The sequence below is a fragment of the Orycteropus afer genome, unplaced genomic scaffold (assembly GCF_000298275.1).
Source record: "Orycteropus afer afer isolate SDZICR_OR568_19922 unplaced genomic scaffold, OryAfe1.0 scaffold00039, whole genome shotgun sequence".
NCBI lineage: Eukaryota > Metazoa > Chordata > Mammalia > Tubulidentata > Orycteropodidae > Orycteropus > Orycteropus afer.
In genome coordinates this window covers 11981178-11998261 of record NW_006921626.1, presented here as the reverse complement: position 1 = coordinate 11998261, position 17084 = coordinate 11981178, and the positions used below count along the sequence as shown (strand labels likewise).

The following is a 17084-nucleotide window of genomic DNA, read 5'->3' as shown; positions in this document are numbered from 1 at the left end:
TCAAGCCGCTTTTTAAACCTACAAAATGGCAACTTCCTCGGGATTGGCAAAAGTCCACAGCTCAGCCCACCTTTCTCTTCACCTTCTCCATTTGTTCCCCAGCCACCGTGCACAGTCTTCTATGCAGTCCCTGGCTAGCAGGGTGATTTCTGGGTTAATTCTTAGGTCCTACCACCACTCGGGAATCTCCAAGCCCTGTCATCGGTACTGTCAGGGTCGCTCAGGCTGCTGCCAGACTGCAGCTCCGTGTGTCTCCTTTTTTGGTATTTTCACGCAAATTCTTCTGCTAGTTTGGGTTTAGTCCACTTTTGTATCCTTCCCTTCAAGGTTCAGGGGTCCAAGATTATCTTCTGTGTCTGTGTTAATTGGTTTCCTTTTTCTTTGTTGAAGAGCATCTGTGCAGTCCTTCTGCCTAGTCCACCATCTTGCCGGAACTCCCTCCAACCCCTTCTTACCTCAAAAACAACACAGAACAAAAACCCCATTATTGTTAAGTCATACTAACCCTGTAAGACAGAGTAGATCTGCCCCATGGGGTTTCCAAGGCTGTAAATCTTTATGGAAGTAGACTGCCTCATCTTTCTCCCACAAAGCAGCTGATGAATTTGTACTGCCAATCTTTTGGTTAGCAGCCAAATGCTTTAATCTTCATCAGTAAGTGCTTCAAATCATCTTCACTTTCACCAAATAAGGTGTGTCATCTACATATGGAAGGTAGTTAACGAGTCTTCCTCCAATCCTGATGCTGCATTCTTCTTCCAGCTTCTCAGATTATTTTTTCAGCATGCAAATTGAGTAAGTATGGTGAAAGGATACAAACCTGACACATTCCCTTCTTCATTTTAAACCATGCAGTATCTGCTTGTTCTGTTAGAAAAGCAGTCTCTTGGTCTATGTACAAGTCCCTCATAAGAACAATTAAGTGTTCTGGAATTCCCATCCTTTGCAATATTATCCATAATTTGTTATGATCCACACAGTTGAGTGCATTTGCATAGTTAAGAAAACACAGATAAACATCTTTCTAGTTATTTTTTGCTTTTAGTCAAGATCTTACATGAGAAATGATATCTCTTGTTTCATGTACTCTTCTGAAACCAGCTTCTATTTCTGGAAGTTCCCTGTTATGATAGTTGGGGTAGTGCGTCAACATGGCTGTACCACAATTCTGAGTGGACTAAGCAGTTGTGATGTGGTTATTTCCGTGATGAGATCAGATGTATGTGTTTTGGGTAGCCAATTCTTTGAAAGGGAGTTTCCCTAGGGGTGTGGCCTGCTTCCAATATATATATGGACATACTGGGAAAATGAGACACTTTTCTGTGGATCAGGATACTGTTGTGCTGCCTACAACTGTCCTTGAATAATCCACCATTCAGCCTGGTGATCTTGTATTTGTCATCTGTTGGAGTTAACAGCCGGTATACTGCCTGCAAACCTTGAGCTCATCAGCCCCTGCAGCTGTGTGAGTCGGGAAAAGCCTCCAGCTTGATGTTTCATTCAAGAATTTATTCCTAAGATAAATTTCTCTCTCTCTCTCTCTCTGTAAGTTTTACTGGTTTGTTTCTCTGGAGAACTCAGCCTAAAACACCTGTCATTATACTGCTGCAACCATTTTTCAATTATCTTCAGCAAGATTTTACTTGTGTGTGATATTAATGATATTGTTAGATAATTTCCATTCTGTTGGATCACGTTTCTTTGGAATGGCCACAAAAATGAATCTTTTCTAGTCAGTTGAATCCTTCAATATTGCAACTTAAGTGTTGATTTTTTTTTTTTTCTCCATTCTTTCAGCTTGAGATATGCTGAAGACGTTCTTCCCTTTTGGTCTTCTAATTCCAAGTCTTTGCCCATTTCATTATAGTATTTTATTTTGTCTTCTTGAGCAGCCCTTTGAAATCTTTTGTTCAATTCTTTTATTTCAGCATTTCTTCCATTTGCTTTAGCTACTCTGTGTTCAAGAGCAAGTTTCAGAGTCTCTTCTGACATCCATTTTGGTCTTTTCTTCCTTTCCTGTGTTTTTAATGACTGCTAGCTTTCTTCATGTATTCAATTCTTGATGTCACTCCACAATTCATGTGATCATTGGTATTCAAGGTGCCAAATCTATTCTTTAGATGATATCTAAATTCAGGTGGGATATAATCAAGGCTGTATTCTGGCTCTTATGGACTTATTTCAATTTCCTTTAGCTTCAACTTGAACTTGCATATGACAGTCCATGCAACTGATGGACTGTTCCACAGTCAGCTCCTGGCTTTGCTTTGACTAATGATACTGAACTTCTCCATCACCTCTTTCTACATATGTAGTAGATCTGATCTCTGTGTATTCCATCTGGTGAGGCCCACATATATAGCCACTGTTTATTGTGTTGAAAAAAAAAAAGTATTTGCAATGAATAAATCATTGGTCTTACAAAATTCTAAAGTGATCTGTGGCATCATTTCTATTACCAAGGGTATAATTTCCACCTACAGATGATTCTTTTTTGTTTCCAACTCTAGCATTCTAATCACCAATAATCATCAATAAATGTTGATTGCATATCTGGTCAATTTCAGACTATACAAGTTGGTAAAACCTTCAATTTCTTCATCTTTGGCTTCAGCACTTGATGTGTAAATTTGAATAATAGTAGTATTAACTGGTCTTCCTTGTAGGTGTATGAATATTACCCTGTCATGAGACAGCATTGTACTTTGGGAAAGACCATGAGATGTTCTTTTTTGATGATGAATGCAACACTATTCTTCTTCAATTTGTCATTCCCGGCATAGTAGACCATATGATTTATCTGATTCAAAATGACCAGTACCAGTTCATTTCAGCTCATTAAAGCCTAGGACATTGATTTTCATCTGTTCCATTTCATTTTTGACAACTTCCAATTTTCCTAGATTCATACTTCATACATTCCACATTCCAATTATTAATGGATATTTGCAGCTGTTTCTTCCCATTTTGAGCTGTGTCTCATCAGCAAATGAGGATCCCCTAAGCTTTACTCCATCCAAGTCATTAAGGTTGACTCTACTTTGAGGAGGTAGCTCTCCCCCAGTTGTAGTTTGAGTGTCTTCCAAGCTGAGAGGCTCATCTTCTGGCACTATACCAGTGTTTCAAGGCTAGTTATAAGGTTTTACAGTAATTTATCAAACCATGTTTCACTGCTATTCATAAGCTTTTCAGTGACCAGTTTTTTCGGAAGTGGATGGCCCTTCCCTTTTCTCTAGTCTGTCTTCATCTGGAAGCTCTGCTGAAATCTGTGTATCATGGGTGACCCTACTATTATCTGAAATGCCAGTTACATAGCCTATAGTCTCACAGCAACATGCAAGCCACCGTAGTATGACAAATTGACAGATGAGTGGTGGATCTATAAGTGTAAACAGGCTTATTTCATTTATTAAAAGAAAAAATATTTTCAGATTGCATCACAATGAAAAACCCAACTATATGTTGCATAAAAGAGACACAAAACAGTGTTTCATAAAGTTTGAAAATAAAAGGATGTACCAGGTATATAAGACAAATAAACAGAAAATGGAATAATAGTCTGCAGTGCAGTAAATTACTTAGTGTGGCTTTTCTACCCATAAGTCTTTGTAAACTCCAAGGTGGGGATTTCTATGAGCAACTGAGGAGCTCCTGATTGCTGAAGCTATCCACCTGGGTTATTTCTGTTGGGCGTGGCACAATACAGTGTTCTGGGAGGTTCCCACTCTCTCTCACGTGCTTAGAGTTCTGATGCTGTGATTGGCTAGTTTGACCACCCTTCTGGGCTAAAAAGGAGGCCTTCTGGAGGCAGAACTCTCTCTGACTGCTGGTTGAGGAAGATGTGCTGCTAAAAGAGACACGGGCTCCTGAGACACGCATTGCTGGGAAAGAGATGCAAGAGACACGCATTGCTGAGTGAGACACCGAGGGACACGCACTGCTGGGAGAGAGACTGTGAGAGACTGTGAGGGACGGTGGGCTGGGAGAGAGACTGAGCGTTCTTCCTGAATTTGAATTGTAGCCTGTGGTGCTTCCCTAATAAACCCCATAATCTGTGAGTTCTGTGTGGCCACTGCAGTGAATTATCAAACCCAGGAGAGAGGTGGTGGTTGCTTTGGGAGGAACGGTTGGTGAAAGGGCTGGAGGGAGGCAGCATGTCTGGCCTTGTAGGAATAGGCCTTGGGTTACTGCTGGTAATCATGTCTTCCTCTTGTGGGATTAGAGGAGGTCAGAACATGTGGCCTCCTCACCGTTTTAGCACAGTCTTAATAACAAGTGAGATTCAAGCCAAAAATTCAGATAAGGAAAATAAGGACGCTATATGTAAAAGAGTATAATCCATAATGACAATTTATAATTGATGTTTATGTACCAAATAACCCATTAACAACTATTGTAAAGCAAAGATTACAAGAGACAACATACATGTACTAATGGACTGTTATTAGATGCCTTTGCATTGATTCTGACTCATAGCGACTCTATATACAACACAGCTGAACACTGCCCAGTCCTGTGTCATTCTCACAATCACTGCTATGCTTGAGCCCATTATTGTAGCCAGTGTTCTAATCCATCTCCTTGAATGGTTTCCCCTTTTTTGCTGTCCCTCTAATTTACCAAGCATAATATTCTCCAGAGATTGGTCCCTCCTGATAAGTTGATCAAAGTACCAGAGATGAAGTCTCACCATTCTCACTTCTAAGGAGCATTTTGGCTCTACCTCTTCCAAGACAGATTTGTTCATTCTTCTGGAAGCCTGTGGTATATTCAATACTTTTTACCAAGGCCCCAATTCAAATGCATCAATTCTTCTGTGGTCTTCAGGTGCACCTTAGTCTTCAAAGTGCCATTTTTTTATTTTAAACATTTTAAAGAGGTCTTTTGCAGTAGATTTACCCAATGCAATACATCATTTGGTTTCTTTTTTAAAATTGTGCTTTGGGTGCAAATTTATAAAGCAAATTTGTTTTACATTCAACAGTTCATGCACATTTGATTTCACAGCCTTAATTCCTATCCCCAACCATAAAAAAACTCTCCTCCCTTCCACTCCCTATGACTACCCCCTCCCTGTGCCCTTCTCAACTATGCATTCCTGTCTGTCCAGCTTTCCCTCTATGAGAATGCTGCCCCTCTGGTGCCTCATGGCTGATTGATTTAAAGGGGTGCTTCTCCCTAGAGTAGGTGGGTGCATTGCCTTGGGGCAGGTTTTCTGCATGTAGATCTTTTTACTATTGGGCTGAGAGCCAATCTGTGGAAGTGAGTCCATTTCTAGGCCCAAAGGGTAACCTGGGGCCATAGTCTTGGGAGTTCCACCAGTCTCCATCCAATCAGTAATTCTGGTCATTTTTGTGTTTTTGAATTTTGTTCCACATTTTTCCTCCATTCTATCTCGGAACTCCAGTTTTGATCCCTTTCCAGGTAGTTGGCATTGGTAGCCAGGCACCATCTAGTTCTTCTGGTCTTGGGGTCATGAAGGCTGAGGTTCTTATGGCCCATTTTATCCTTGGACTAATTGTTTCCAGATGCCTTTGATTTTCTTCACTCTTCTTGGCTTCAGAAGTAAAGAGAACAATAGTTGCATCTTAGAGACTGCTCGAAAGCTATTAAGACCCCAATCGCTATTCATTAAGGTAGGTCACAGAACAAGATTTTTATGCACTATGTTGTACCAGTCGAGCATGATGTCCCCTGAGACTATGGTCCCAAGTCTGCTGGCACACTGATTTTCTCTCTCTAGCTGTTTGGTTGTCAATATGTGGCTACTTTTGCAGAACAAGTGCATATGTAAGATTATCCTTAGCCAAATCTATCTTAGGTTTAGGGTATATTCCTGTTCATCTACCCCTACCTACCTGATCTTCTCTTCTGTCTATACATTTATCCATAGGCTGTGTTTGGTGTTAGTGGTCACGCAGTATTGTGCATATAATAGTATTGGGCTCTGTTGTCTATATCTTAAGTGCATGTTTCAGTGTTATTCCTCTCCCCAATGTTATTATGCTGGTCACAGACTCTTTCCATACCATCCTTCCCCTCACCCAAATCAACATGTTCCCCCCAAATAGTCTGAAATTTCCCCCTCATTTCTCTCCCATCCCCAGTAACCAACAAAGTGACTTTCCTTCCCTAAGCAAACCTTCCCTTGACTTTTCACAATAATGACCTCATATATTTGTTCTTTTGCAACTGACTTATTTCACTCAGCATAGTATCCTCCAAATTCATCCATGTTGTGAAATGACTCATGTATTCATTATTCTTTAATGTTGCATAGAATTCCATTGTGTGAATGTACCATAGCTTGGTTATCCATTCATCTGTTGATGGGCATTTAGGTTATTTCCATCCTTAGCTATAGTGAATTGTGCTGCAATGAACATGGGTGTGCATATGGCTGTTAATGTCCTGTCTTACCTCTTTAGGATATATTCCTAGTAATGGAATTGCTGGATCAAATGGTATTTCTATTTTCAGTTTTTTAAGGAAACGCCATACCATTTTCCATAATGGCTGACCATTTTGCAGTCCCACCAGCAGTGTACAAGAGTTCCAATATCTCTACAACTTTGCCAGCATTTGTTATTTTCTGTCTTGTTGAACTTTGCTGTTACTGCTGGGGTGAGATGATATCTAGTTGTTTTTATTTGCATCTCTCCAGTGCCTAAAGATTGAGAGCATTTCCTTATGTGTTTGTTGGCTGCCAGTTTATCTTCTTTAGTGAAATGTCTATTCACATCCCTTGCCCATTTTTGAATTGGGTTGTCTTTTTGGTGTTGAAGTGTTGAAGTTTTGTAAAAATTTTGGAGATAAGTCCCTTCTCAGATATGTCATAGCCAAATATTTTCTTCCAACCTGTAGGTTTTTTTTTACCCTTTTGGAGAAGTCTTTCAATGTGCATAAGAATTTAATTTTTAAAAGGTCCCAGTCATCTAGCTTCTCTTCCACTTCCTGTGTGTGTATTTTGGATTATGCTTGATAGTCTCTTTATGCCATAGATTAATGCCCCTAGATTTGCTCCTATTTTATCCTTGATAAGCTTTATAACTTTGAGTTTTACATTTAAGTCTTTGGTCCAACTTGAGTTCGTATTTATGTATGGGGGGAGGTATGGGTTTTGTTTCATTTTTCTGCAAGTGGATATCCAATTTTGCCAGCACCGTTTGTTAAAGAGGCTATCTTTTCCCCAATTCATGGGTTTTGGTCCTTTGTCAAAGATCAGCTGTCCATAATTGGATAGGTCTATTTGTGGGTTTTTGATACTGTTCCATTGGTCTATCTGTCTATCGTGCCAATACCACACTGTTTTAACTACTGTAGATGTATAGTAGGTTTTGAGATCCAGGAGTGTAAGACCTTCGTTTTTCTTCTTCAGCAGTGCTTTGCTTATCTGAGGTCTCTTTGCTTTTCTTATGAAATTAGTCATTGTTTTTTCATGTCCTTAGAATATGTTGATTGGATCTGGATTGGAATTGCATTGATTGTGTAGATTGCTTTGGGTAGTATTGACATTTTCACCATATTCAGTCTTCCTATCCATGAATAAGACATATTCTTCCATTTATGTAGATCCCTCTGCTGAACCTGTCTATTACTTCCAGTAATTTTTATTTATTTATTTATTTTTTGCGAGTCTCTTGCGTGTTCTATGTATAGGATCATGTCATCTGCTAAAGTTGTGGTTATTTTTAGTCTCCAATCATACTGACCTTATGCACAGCAGAATGAAACACTGCCTGTCTTGTGCCAGCCTCACAATCCTTGCTATACCTGAGCCCATCATTGTAGCCACTGTGCCTATCCATCTTGTTGAGGGCCTTAGTATCTGCTAACAGAGATGGTTTTACTTCTTCTTTGCCAATCTGGGTGCCTTTTATTTCTCTTTCTTGCTTTATTGCCCTCGCTAGGACTTCCAATACAATGTTAAATAGAAATGGTGACAGAGGGCATCCTTTCCTGGTACCCGTTTGCAAGGTGAGTGGTTTGAGTCTTTCTCTGTTAACAGTAATATTGGCTGTTGGTTTTGTGTGTATGCCCTTTATTACATTGAGGATTTTCCCTTCTTCCATATTTTGCTGAGAGTTTTGAACAGGAATGGGTATTGGATTTTATCAAATTTCTTTTCCATGCCAATTGATATGATCATATGTTTCTTTTGTTTTGTTTTGTTTATGTGGTGGATTATACTGTTTGTGTTTGTGATATTGAACCATCCTTGCATACCTGGTAGGAATCCCACTTGATCAGGATGTATCATTTTTTGATGTGTTGTTGGATTCTGTTGGCTAGGATTTTGTTGAAGATTTTTGTGTCTATATTCATAAGGGATATTGATATGTAGTTTTCCTTTTTAGTGATGTCTTTCCCTGGTTTTGGTATCATTGTTATGCTTGCTTCATAGAATGAATTTGGGAGTATTCCATTTTTTTTATATGTTCTGGAATAGTTTGAGTAGTATAGGTGTCAACTTTTCCCTGAACATTTGATAAAATTCTCCAATGAAGCCATCTGGGCCAGGACTTTTTTTTTGTGGGGAGTTCTTTTATGACCTGCTCAATTTCTTCTTTTGTCAGGTGTCTGTTCAAATATTCTATCTCCAACTGGAATAGTTTAGGTCTATCTTGTGTTTCTAGAAACTTGTTCATCTCTTCTAGGTTCTTTTTTTTTTTTTTTAAATTTTATTTTGATTTGGGTGAAGATTTACAGAGTAAATTCACTTTTCATACAGCAGTTCACATATACTTTGTCTCATGTCATTGACCAAAATTTACAATGCAACAGCTCCCCTCCCACTTCCTCCCCATAGTTACCTCTTCCCACTGTCCATCCCTCCAAACTCTTCTGCGCCCTGAGCTGTCTCCTTGTGCATAAGCAGCCCTTCCTTCTCCCATGATTTTTCTCTCCAGGGTGTGTGTCTACTTGAGGTAAATGTTTAACTCACTTGTCTGTCTTTGTTTGGCTGGAAACCACAGGTGTGGGTTCAATCCCAGACCTGAAGGGCAGCTAGGGGCCATAGTCTCAGTGGTTTCACCAGGCTCTATTGGACCAGCAAACCTGGTCCCCACCTTCTTTTTTTTTTTTTGCCTCCAAATGATTTTGAGTTTTGTTCCACATTGTTCTCCCTCTCTATGCAGGATCTCGTACATCCCTTCCAAGTGGATGACAGTGGTAGCCGGGCACCATCTAGTTCTTCTGGTCTCATAGTTGTATAGGTTGCAGATCAGATGGTGTACCAGTCGCTAGGACTGATTGTTTCCATTCATTTGGTTTTCTTCTTTCTTCTTGACAAGGAGACACCCATTGTTGCATCTAGATGGCAGCTTGCTAGCTTTTAAGATCCCAGTCGCTACTCGCCAAAGTAGGAGGTGGAACAATGTTTTGTATAGTATGTTATGCCAATTGAGCTTGATGTCCCCTGTGACTATGGTCCCAAGCCCGCAGGATCAACTACTCGGTTCCTCTGGGTAGCTGGCTGTGACCAAGCAATGACCATAACCTTGCCCCTTGTCAGCTCTACTATACACCTGGGAATTCCGATCACTCACATAAACTTCTAGGACTATTGTCTGCCAACCCTATATATGATCTTGGATACACTCCCCATTTAGACATACCTAATTGTTTAGCCTGTCCACCTATCTATCCATCCATATACCCTGTTTGCCTTCACTGACAACTCAGTACTGTATATGCAAAAGGGTTCATATTTGTTGTCTGTACTTCCCATGTACCTCTCTATGTCTTTCTCATCCTCATTGGTGCCATATTGGTCACTCCCATTTCTTCTAGGTTCTTGAATCTGTCGAACGAAGTACAGTTCTTCATAATATTCTGTTGTTATCTTTTTTATTTCAGTTGGTTCTGTTGTGATGTCACCCTTTTTGTTTATTATTTGTGTTATTTGCATCTACTCTTTCTTTTCCTTTGTTAAATTTGCCAGTGGTTTGTCAATTTTATTAATCTTTTTGAAGAAGCAGCTTCTCGTTTTGTTGAGTTTTCTGTATTGTTTTGTTTTCCGCTTCATTTATCTCTGCTCTGATCTTTGTTACTTCCTTACTTTTGGATACTGTAGGTTTCTTTTGTAGCTGTTTTTCTAATTGTTGGAGTTGTTGAGTTGAAGTGTTCATTCTGATTTTTTTCTCTTTTTGATGTATGCATTTATTCCTATAAATTGACCTCTAAGTACTGCTTTCACAGTGTCCCAAAAGTTTTGGTAAGTTGTATCTTCATTCTCATTTGTTTCTAGGATTTTTTTTTTTTTTTTAATTCCACACTCTATCTCTTCAGTTACCTAGTAGTTTTTGAGAAGTGTATTACTCTGTTTCCACATATTTGATATTTTTTCCTGATGTTCCTATTATTGATTTTTAATTTTATAGCATTGTGATCTGAGAAGATGTTTTGTAGTATTTCAATATGTTTTAATTTATTGAGGCTTATGTTGTGTCCTAGCATAAGTTCTACTCTGGAGAATGATCCACATACACTGGAGAAGAATGTGTATTGTGCTTTTGTTGGGTGGAGTGCTCTGTATATGTCTGTGACGTCAAGCTGGTTGATTGTGCTGTTGAGTTCTTCTTTATCTTGCTTGAGTTTTTTTTTTTTTTTCCTAGTTGTTGTCCCTCCTTGAAAGTGGTGTGTTAAAGTCTCCTATTACTATTGTAACCAAAAACCAAATCAAATTCACTGCTGTCGAATCAGTTCCAACTCATAGTGACCCCTCCTTGAGTTTCTGAGGAGATATCTCTACAGAAGTAGATTTCCCAGTCTTCCTTCTGAGGAGTGGCTGGTGGGTTTGAACTGCTAGCCTTCTGGTTAGCAGTCAAATGCCTTAGGCATTATACCACCAGAGCTTCTACTACTATTGTGAAGTTCTCCATTTTCCCTTCCAATTCAGTAAACATTTGCTTTATGTATCTTGGAGCTCTTTCATTGGGTGCACAGATATTTAATATGGTAATGTCTTCTTGGTCGTTTGACCCTTTTGCATCATATAGTGTCCTTCTTTGTTCCTTATGCTGTTTTTCACCTTGCAGTCTATTTTATCAGAATTTAATATTGCCACTCCTGCTCTTTTTGGTTGCCATTAGCTTGATATATATTTTTTCACCCTTTAATTTTTAGTTTGTTTTTATCTTTGTGTCTAATGTGGGTCTCTTCTAGTCAGCAAATCGATGGGTCTTCTTTTCTTACCTAATCTGCCACTCTCTTTCTCTTGACCAGTGCACTTAGTCCATTCACATTGAGGGTAATTAGGGATAGGTATGAATTTATTGCTGTCATTCTATGGAGTTTTTTAATTTTGTTTTTGGTGATTTCCTTGTTTCAAATATTTTTTCTGTGCTGAGTTCATTTTGTTAACAAGTGTTTTTTTTTTTTTTCTTTCTTTTTTCTTCATTATTGTTGGTTTTGTGCTTACTAGGCCCATGTGTTTTTCTTCTTTCTGAGTTTGCTTAGGAGGATTGTTAATTTTCTTTGTGGCTACCTGGAAGTAAGGTCTTATCTCCCTAAGTTTGGAGCAGTCTTTTCTATAAAGACAATGCCCTGTCTTCTTCTTCCTTTGGAAGTTTTGTAATTAAAACTTTTATTCCCTCTATTTGCTTCATTGCTGGTGCCATCTGCACATTGACTCCCTTATTTCTTTGTGTGTATTATTTTATGAGCTTATTTTGAGCATCTGTTTCTGTTTTTTTTTTTTTTTTAAGTGGTAATGTCCCATGTCTTAATTTTTATCTGCTGTTCTCTGTTGTGGGTTTTCTATTGGAGGGACTCCCTTTAGCTTTTCTTGTAGAGTTGGTCTGGTTTTCACAAATTCCCTTAATTTCTATTTGTGTGAGAATGTCTTGATTTCACCCTCATATTGAGAGACAATTTGGATGGATCTAAAATTCTTAGTTGGTAATTCTTTTCCTTCAAGGTGTTATATATGGAATCCCATTGCCTTCTTGCCTGCATGGTTTCTGCTGAGAAATCAGAGCTTAGTCTTACTGGTTGTCCATTGTAGGTGACATTTCATTTTTCCTGAGCTGCTCCCAAGATTCTTTCTTTGCCTTTAGTTTTGGAAAATTTGATTATGATATGTCTTGGTTACTTTCTCTTGGGATCTATCCTATATGGGGGTTTGTTGATCTTCTTGGATGGACATCTCTTCTTCCTTCATGATATGTGGGAAAGTTTCTGTTAGCAAGTCTTCTACAATTTTCTTGGTGGTTCCCCCCCTCTTCTTGCTCTGGTATTATCAGAACATAATCAGGCATCTGTTGTTTTTTCTCATGTCATCCCATATAACTCTTAGGTTCTCATCATTTCTCTTAAATCTTTGTTCTGATTTTTCTTCATACAACTGCCATCAAGGGATTTGTCTTCTAGCTGGGAAATGCATTCTTCAGCCAGTTCTAGTCTACTCTTTTTTCCTTCCACTGTGTTATCTATCTCCATAGTTTTAGTGTTTATCTTCTCAATTTCAAACTGCTATTTCTGTGTAAATTCTAATTGTGTATTTATCTTACTATTTTGTTCTTGAATGATTTTCCTGAATTCTTCTGGGGTACTGCCTGTCTCCTCATTTTTTCTGTTTATGGTTTTCTTGAGCTCTTGAAGTATACACACACACACACACACACACATATACTTTCTGAGTTTCTTCTCAGAAAGTTCTATTGCTTGTTCTTCTTCCATGATAGATGATTCTTTTGCCTGGGCTTTTATTGTCTTGTCCTGTTTCTTTCTTTCTTCTTCTCCATTTTTTTTTTTTTTTGTTGTTGTTCATTTGACTTGAGGTTGTTTGTTGTTTCCTGGACATTTTGAAGTTGTTGTCCTTAATTATTAGTTGTGTACTGATTTGTTTCTTGATTTTATGTTTTACCTATATATGAAAGTGTGGAGCAGGGGTACTTCTTTGGTTATTAACTCAGTCTCCAACTCTCTCTCTGTTGGTGGAATCACTGGTGGTGATATGGGTGCAGGTCTTTGTTCATTGTGAAGAGGATTTGGAGTTAGGCTGAGCAGATGTTGTCCACCATCTGTCATTGATCCTGTGGTGCAGGAGCTGTTGATGTTACCTGTCTATTGGGAGAGGTGTTCAGTGAAATAGCTCTGGTTGTCTGGTGGAGGTTTAATGTGTTCCTCATATTGGATGAGGCAGTGGAGAAAAGGAAGAAAGAAAGAAAGAAAGAAAGAAAAAAAAAAAAAGGCATCAGAAGCAAACCCCAGGATAGAAAGGTAGACGGAGTTTCTGTATTTGGGGTGAGATAATTCAGTCAGTGATGCAGGCACAGGCAGGGCAGCTTGGGTTCTTCTGAGATGTGTACTGATGATGATGCCCCACAGTCAATGAAAGACTCATGGTTCAAAACTGATAGACACCCCAGTGGGTAGAGGATCACCACTTTCTGCTTGGATTGAGAAACTATAAAATCCCAGTACCCAGGTACCCAGTCTATGCCAAAAGTGGTCATCAAGAGTTGGATCCAAGCCCATTGCTATGTACCCACTCTGGGGCTCCACCTACTCAGAGGGAGTTTCTCCCTTTCCCTTATCCCCTTCTGGACTCTGCGGCAGCTCAAGCTAAGGAGGGTCTTGATCTATTTCCTGGTAAGATTACTGTATGCAGAAACTAGATCACCTCGGAAAACTCCCAGTGTCACTATTCTGAGTCCAAGTGCCTGTGGGTTGCATGATTTTTTTTTCTCTCCCTCCTTCGAGACCTCTTTTATATTTCTAATGACCCCTCTCAGTCTCTATCTCAGCCAGCTGGGTGGATTCATTTATATTTCCCAATTATTTAATCTGCTGTCTTTACCTTCACTGAATCTAATACTTTATCTTCTCCTTAGTTGCTCACACCTCCAGTAACATTCTTTGTATCTGCTTTACCTCTTTACCCAGAGTCTCAGTTGGAAGAGGGATTAAATGTGCAGGTTATCTGTATGACCCCCATCTTCCTCCTCCATCATTCGATTTCTTGACTTCTGCTTCCATGGACATTGATAGTGGAGCCGAGTAAAATAAAACCCTTGACAATCAATCTTTTCTCCATTTATCATGATGTTGCTTATTGGTCCAATTGTGAGGTTTTTTATTTTCTTTATGTCAAGGTTGTGTCATCTGCATATTGCAGACTGTTAATGAGTCTTCCTTCAATTCTGATGCATGTTCTTCTTCATCTAATGCAGCTTCTCAGATTATAGCTTCCAGCATCACAGCAACATATGCAAGCTACCACAGTTGGACAAACTGATGGACAAGTGGTGGGTACTAATAGGAGATGACAATAATTCCTTTCTTTCAGTCCAAGGTAAATGAAATGAATTAGTATAAGAAAGGTTATTGGAGACATAAACAATAAAATCCATAGAATAGAATAATGGAAACAGATTGAACTCTATATCCTGTATTTGTAGCTGATAATAATAAATATACTTTCTTTTATGGACATATGGAATATTTATAAAAATCAATATTAGGCCATAAAGAAAAATCTGAATTAATTCTTAAGGATAAAAATATTAAATTTTCTCTAATAATCATTTATTAAGACAAGAAATTAACAACAAAATCAGAAACTAAAAAGATCCTTTGATCTGTAAATTCAAAACAAGAAAAATTTGTTTTAAAGAATACTTAGGAAAAAGAGGAAGTACTAACTGAAATTACAGAATTTCTGGAAAATAATGATTATAAAAACCCTACATATCTTAATTTATGGCATATAGCTAAAGCAGTACTCACAGAAAAAGTTACCATCTTAAAAACTTATATTCGTAAATAAAGAAAAGAACCAAATGAATTAAACATCTTATTAAAAAACTGGAAAAGAATAACAATGTGAAACTCAAAGGAATGAAAAAAGGTATAAAAATGGTAAAAACAGATATTAAAAAGTTAGAAATCAGAAAAAGATGTATTAAATAAATAAAAGGCTGATTCTTTGGGAGAAATTGCAATAAATTAGAAAACTTTCTAGGTAATCTAACTAATGAAGACAGCACAAAAGAAGAATATAAACAGTGATTAGGGGGAATAATCTCAAAAACAGAGAAAATTAAAGGATAGTAAGATAGTGGTTTGCCCAACTCTACAGTAGCATATTTTAAAGCCTGTGTTAAATGGGAATATTGTCTAATTTAACAAAATTGATCCTGGAAGAGATCGTTATTTTGTATCTGCTTTACCTATTTGCTCAGAGTTTTAGTTGGAAGAGGGAGTAAACGTGTAGGTTATAAGTTTAATTGGGTTTATTTTCATATAATAGAACTATGACTACCCTGTCATGAAGCTCTTGGTATAACTTGTTTTATAGGGAAAATCTTCCAAACCTTTAGAGAACAGATAATTCTGAAGCTGCTTACACTGTATTTTTCTGAAATTAACACACACACACACCCCTCTTTTTTTTTGTTTGTTTGTTTTCAAAGAAGACTAGAGTTCCAGGGAAAAGAAGCAATGTTTAAAGGCCTGACTTATCTATGATAAAGACCTAGAAGAGCCAGAGAACAGTGAGGAGTTCAGGATGGAAAAAATATGGAGAACAGAAAGGGCAGAGGAAGGAAGTTAAGATAATTGGATAACCAAAAACCAAACCAAACCCACTTCCATCAAGTCAATTCTGACTCATCGCAACTCTACAGGCAGAGTAGAACTGCCCCATAGGGCTTCCAAGAATGTGAATCTTTATGGAGGCAGACTGCCACATATTTCTCCCATGGAGCTGCTGGTGGGTTAAAACCACTGACCAGTGTTTTAACCACAGTGCCACCAGAGCTCCTTATATATTGAATAGGTAGGAGGTTATATTAGGTCCAGCCAGACTGTGGAAGATAATTAATTTGGATTTTGTATTACAGACAATATTGATTCAACAGTGTTTTTGTTTATGTGATAACCCGTATGTTTCAGGAAAGCATCTCTGATGGCCATGTGGAAACACACTAGAATGCAGGCGGTAGTAAAAGCTATATAACAGCAGAAGCAAGAGATATTGAGATCCTACCTAGACTAAGGCAATGACTGTGAGGTTTTATGTACAAGAAACCCACTACCATCAAGTTGATTCTGACTCATAGAAACCCCCAAGTTTCCAAGGCAGTAAATCTTTATGGAAGTAGATTGCCCCATCTTCTTTCCAGGGAGCAGTTGGTGGGTTTGAAACCACCAACCTTCTGGTTAACAGTCAAATGCCTTAGGCGTGCACCACCAAAGCTCCTTTTTATATGTAAGAAAAATTAAAAATTAATTATAAAGGGCTCAATAATTACAATGCATAATTTGAATGATCATAAAATACTGACATTTTAATTAAAAATATTTTTGATAGCTGATTTAGTTTGATTCTAAGAGCACTCCTATAAAGTAGGATGAGCAGACACTATTATTATTCCTATTTGAAAGATAAACAAACTGAGGAACACAGTATTTAGTAGTCCTTTTCGCCTAAGTGTACACAATACATTTTCTTTTTTCTCCTGAGGGGAAAATATATCTCCAAGTAGTTTTTCCTCAAAAAAACTGTAACATGAATTGAGTAAGTTAGAGAAAACAATGTAATATTTTAATCTTCATCTACTTCCTTAACTTAATTGCTACTCCACATTTAAATCATTTGTGACTATTTTCAAAAGTTTTGTTACCTTCAAGGCAAATTGAGTTTTGCTGGGAACTGTAGCTCCAGGAAAAATATCTCCTATAATTTTTTCAAAAAGTGGGGCATCAGCAGGAAGAAATTTTGGCAAATTTGCTTCTTTCATAGCCTGGATAATAATTAGGGTTTCGTCTGTTTCAGAAAGACTCTCACCAGTGTTACTTTAATGGTGGAAGAAAACAAATACAAAAAACAAGTTAGCAGGTAGGATTTGCTAACATTAAAAACGGTTAACATTTATTTTTAAAGGTGACCATCCTATGATGGCCGGAAGAGCAGGAGAAAGGGGTAAAACCCAGGAAGCCAAAGAGAAGAGCAATCAGCCATAGGGATTAGGTGAGGAGGGGAAACTCAGGGACACCCAAAGAAGCAGGCCAGAAGAGCAGGAGGAAGAGGATTAAAAGACAGGAAGCCAGACAGAGGAACAGTCAGCCACATTGAC

The 17084-nt window shown here is 38.2% G+C and overlaps 1 protein-coding gene across 1 annotated transcript in view; it reads right to left on the bottom strand.

The window, feature by feature from the left end:
• Positions 1 to 17084, bottom strand: part of DNAH14 (dynein axonemal heavy chain 14) — a 792430-nt gene that overhangs the window by 444544 nt on the left and 330802 nt on the right. Inside the window, exon 34 of the mRNA XM_042780425.1 lies at positions 16632 to 16803. Within this exon, the coding sequence (XP_042636359.1) occupies positions 16632 to 16803 (172 nt within the window). The remainder of the gene's footprint in view (positions 1 to 16631; positions 16804 to 17084) is intronic.